The sequence below is a fragment of the Lycium ferocissimum genome, chromosome 9, assembly GCF_029784015.1.
Source record: "Lycium ferocissimum isolate CSIRO_LF1 chromosome 9, AGI_CSIRO_Lferr_CH_V1, whole genome shotgun sequence".
In the NCBI taxonomy this organism is placed as follows: Eukaryota; Viridiplantae; Streptophyta; class Magnoliopsida; order Solanales; family Solanaceae; genus Lycium; species Lycium ferocissimum.
Window position 1 is genome coordinate 40,594,403 of NC_081350.1, and position 2,599 is coordinate 40,597,001.

General features: G+C 35.9%; 1 protein-coding gene across 1 annotated transcript; it reads right to left on the minus strand.

The window, feature by feature from the left end:
- Nucleotides 1–649: 649 nt before the first annotated feature.
- LOC132069513 (F-box/FBD/LRR-repeat protein At1g13570-like) lies at nt 650–2,271 on the minus strand. The gene is made up of 3 exons (XM_059462850.1): nt 1,369–2,271; nt 1,069–1,227; nt 650–979 (listed from the first exon to the last, which is right to left on the minus strand). The coding sequence occupies exons 1-3, from the start codon at nt 2,269–2,271 to the stop codon at nt 773–775; spliced, it is 1,269 nt and encodes a 422-aa protein (XP_059318833.1). The 3' UTR covers nt 650–772.
- Nucleotides 2,272–2,599: the final 328 nt, after the last annotated feature.

Consider the following 2,599-nt stretch of genomic DNA (forward strand, 5'->3'; position numbering starts at 1 on the left):
TTAGCTTGTGCATACATCGACTATCCAAATTAGCTTGTGCATACATCGACTAATCCACTAGGTATATGCACATAATAGTATTGTTTTGATAGTTGAACTGCAATTCCTTCTACAGACCAATGATACTGTATTGGAGCATATATCAAAACAAAACTCGAGAATCCTGGTAAGTACCCATCTACAGGCAAGGGCGGAGCTAGGTTCGGCCAAGGGGGTTCATCCAAGCCCCTTTCGGCGAAAAATTACACTTTATATATAAGGTAAAATTATTTTTTTATGTATATATAGTAGATGTTGAACCCCTTGGCTTCTTCATGTGTTTACTTCTTTATATTTTTTAACCCCCTTAGTAGAAATCCTGGTTCCGTCACTGTCTACAGGAGTGTTTGTTTCTAAGGTGCTTTCTCAATCAGCAAATTAGAGCTTGAGAAAGGCAGACATCACATGAATCAAGATTTTTTATAATCTGTCATGCTAAAGTTAAACCGGAATATTTGCAAATAAGTTGAAGGATACAGACAGACAGACAGACAGACAGACACACACACACACACTCTATATATATATATATATATATATATAGAGAATGAATTAACCAAATTTCGTCTGAATTCTTTAGCTTAGCAAACCAGAAGAACTGGAAGCAAAAACCAATCCAAGTCAGGCAGTAGGATTAATACTTAAAAAGTTATAGTATATAATTCTCTTACAATTGCCAATTCCCTGAAACTAACACTACGATACTTATGTTTTACTGAAGCAGCTTAACTTCTTACCTCTCCTGCTTCAAGGTTTGGATGATCATTGTCACGGATGATGGCATGCTACGGTGAAGGAACGCGATAAACTGAAGCTCAGGATCGAAACATGAGATTCTCGTTAATTTAACCAGATGAAGATTCCTAAGTGGAAAATCTGTGCAATCCAGGAGTTTTAGATAACTAGAGACTTGTTCCTGGTTTAGCTTGATAGTAGAAGCCTACACAGAGATAGAGCAGAAACTTAATAAATGCTTATTCGTTTCCAAAACAGAATTGTCATAAATTAGATTAGAATGTTACAACTTACCTCAATATAAAGTTCTTGCAAATTCGGAGCACTTCTCAGCAAGCAGACAACAACAGATATTTGATCGAAGTCCATAAAGTTTAAACTTTTGAGTTCAAGAATCTTTAGAGAGTATAATGATCTTGATATCAAAGTCAGAACTGGAGGTTCAGCTAGGAGCTGCAAGAATAATGTGTGAAAACATATCTATAAAATCTGATTTAAATAAAACAGGAATTCTAGGAACACTTTATGTTAAGGCAAAAATGAAAAACTTGATTATAGAAATAAAATATATATAAAGCATGCACAAGTACTAACCTGAAGACACTTTCCATCAAGACGAAGTAATTTGACATTAGGTAAGCTACCCACAAACATAACCAAATCAGAGACATGATTGCCTTCCGGACCAATTACAACTCTCTTAAGATAAACGGAAACTTCAGACAAGTTAGGAGCCTTCTCTAAGGAGATTGATTTTAACTTATCATCAGCCTCGATGAACAACCTCTTAAGATTAGTACTGCTGATATTAAAATGTTGAATGCCAGAGCAATGATGCAAGTTTAGCCTTTTAAGAACGGGGCAGCTGGAAAGAAAACTTTCAAAACAGCTGTTTGCAAAGTCAACCCCAATAAGGTGTAATCGGTAAAGATTTAGAAAGCCTTTAAATTCTAGTGGAGGCGAGAGAACAAAATTCTTGAGCTTCAAGAATGTTAACTCTGGACAAGAAAAGAAATAAGGAGGTAACTTATGACGATATTTTAGATCATTATTGCATATTAAGGTTAATTTATTAATGCTCCTCCTAGATAAATATAGCATCCATTTGTTCACACCATGAACCACAGCTGAACTGCCATCAGGATCCTCCGTTGACTTTGAACTAGGAATGCTCACTTCAAATTTCTCTATTCGCCCAGGATGAAGCTTAAGAGATTTGGTGACAATTTCATTAAATTGGTACTTGAGCTCAAATGCAGAAAATTTACCACAATTCTTCCTGGCAAGAAACTCACAAAGCTCTCGGCCGAACTTGTAATCAAACACTAGATGTGGGACGGTTAAGTAGTAAAATCTCCACTTCTTGGACAGAACACTCGTTCGTATAGCTTCACGTATAGGCAGTTTCCCAAGAATGCAATCCATTACATTCGGTGGCAAGTCACTAATTATATCTTCATCAGCAATTGATACTTGGCTTGTGTCTGATGGAGACATTCTGTTATATCCCGTATTTTATACATTGGGATAATCCGAGCTAACCATTGTTATACCCCATTTAAACGGGTTAAATTAGGTACAACATATTGGAGATTCCTATGTTTGCTTTATTTTAGGAGTTGCCACCTAATTAATTTAATGGTGAATTAGGACACCTATTTTATTAACTAAGGCAAAGCCTAAGTATACCTCCGTTAATGGTCTGTTTAAATTTTAATTCTAGGTAAGGGTTCTAATTATCTTAAAGGGAAGGGGTTAGGCATCCTCTAGGATCCGTTAACTACAGTTTACCGGCCAAACTTAGGTTAATTAATTAAGGCTAAAT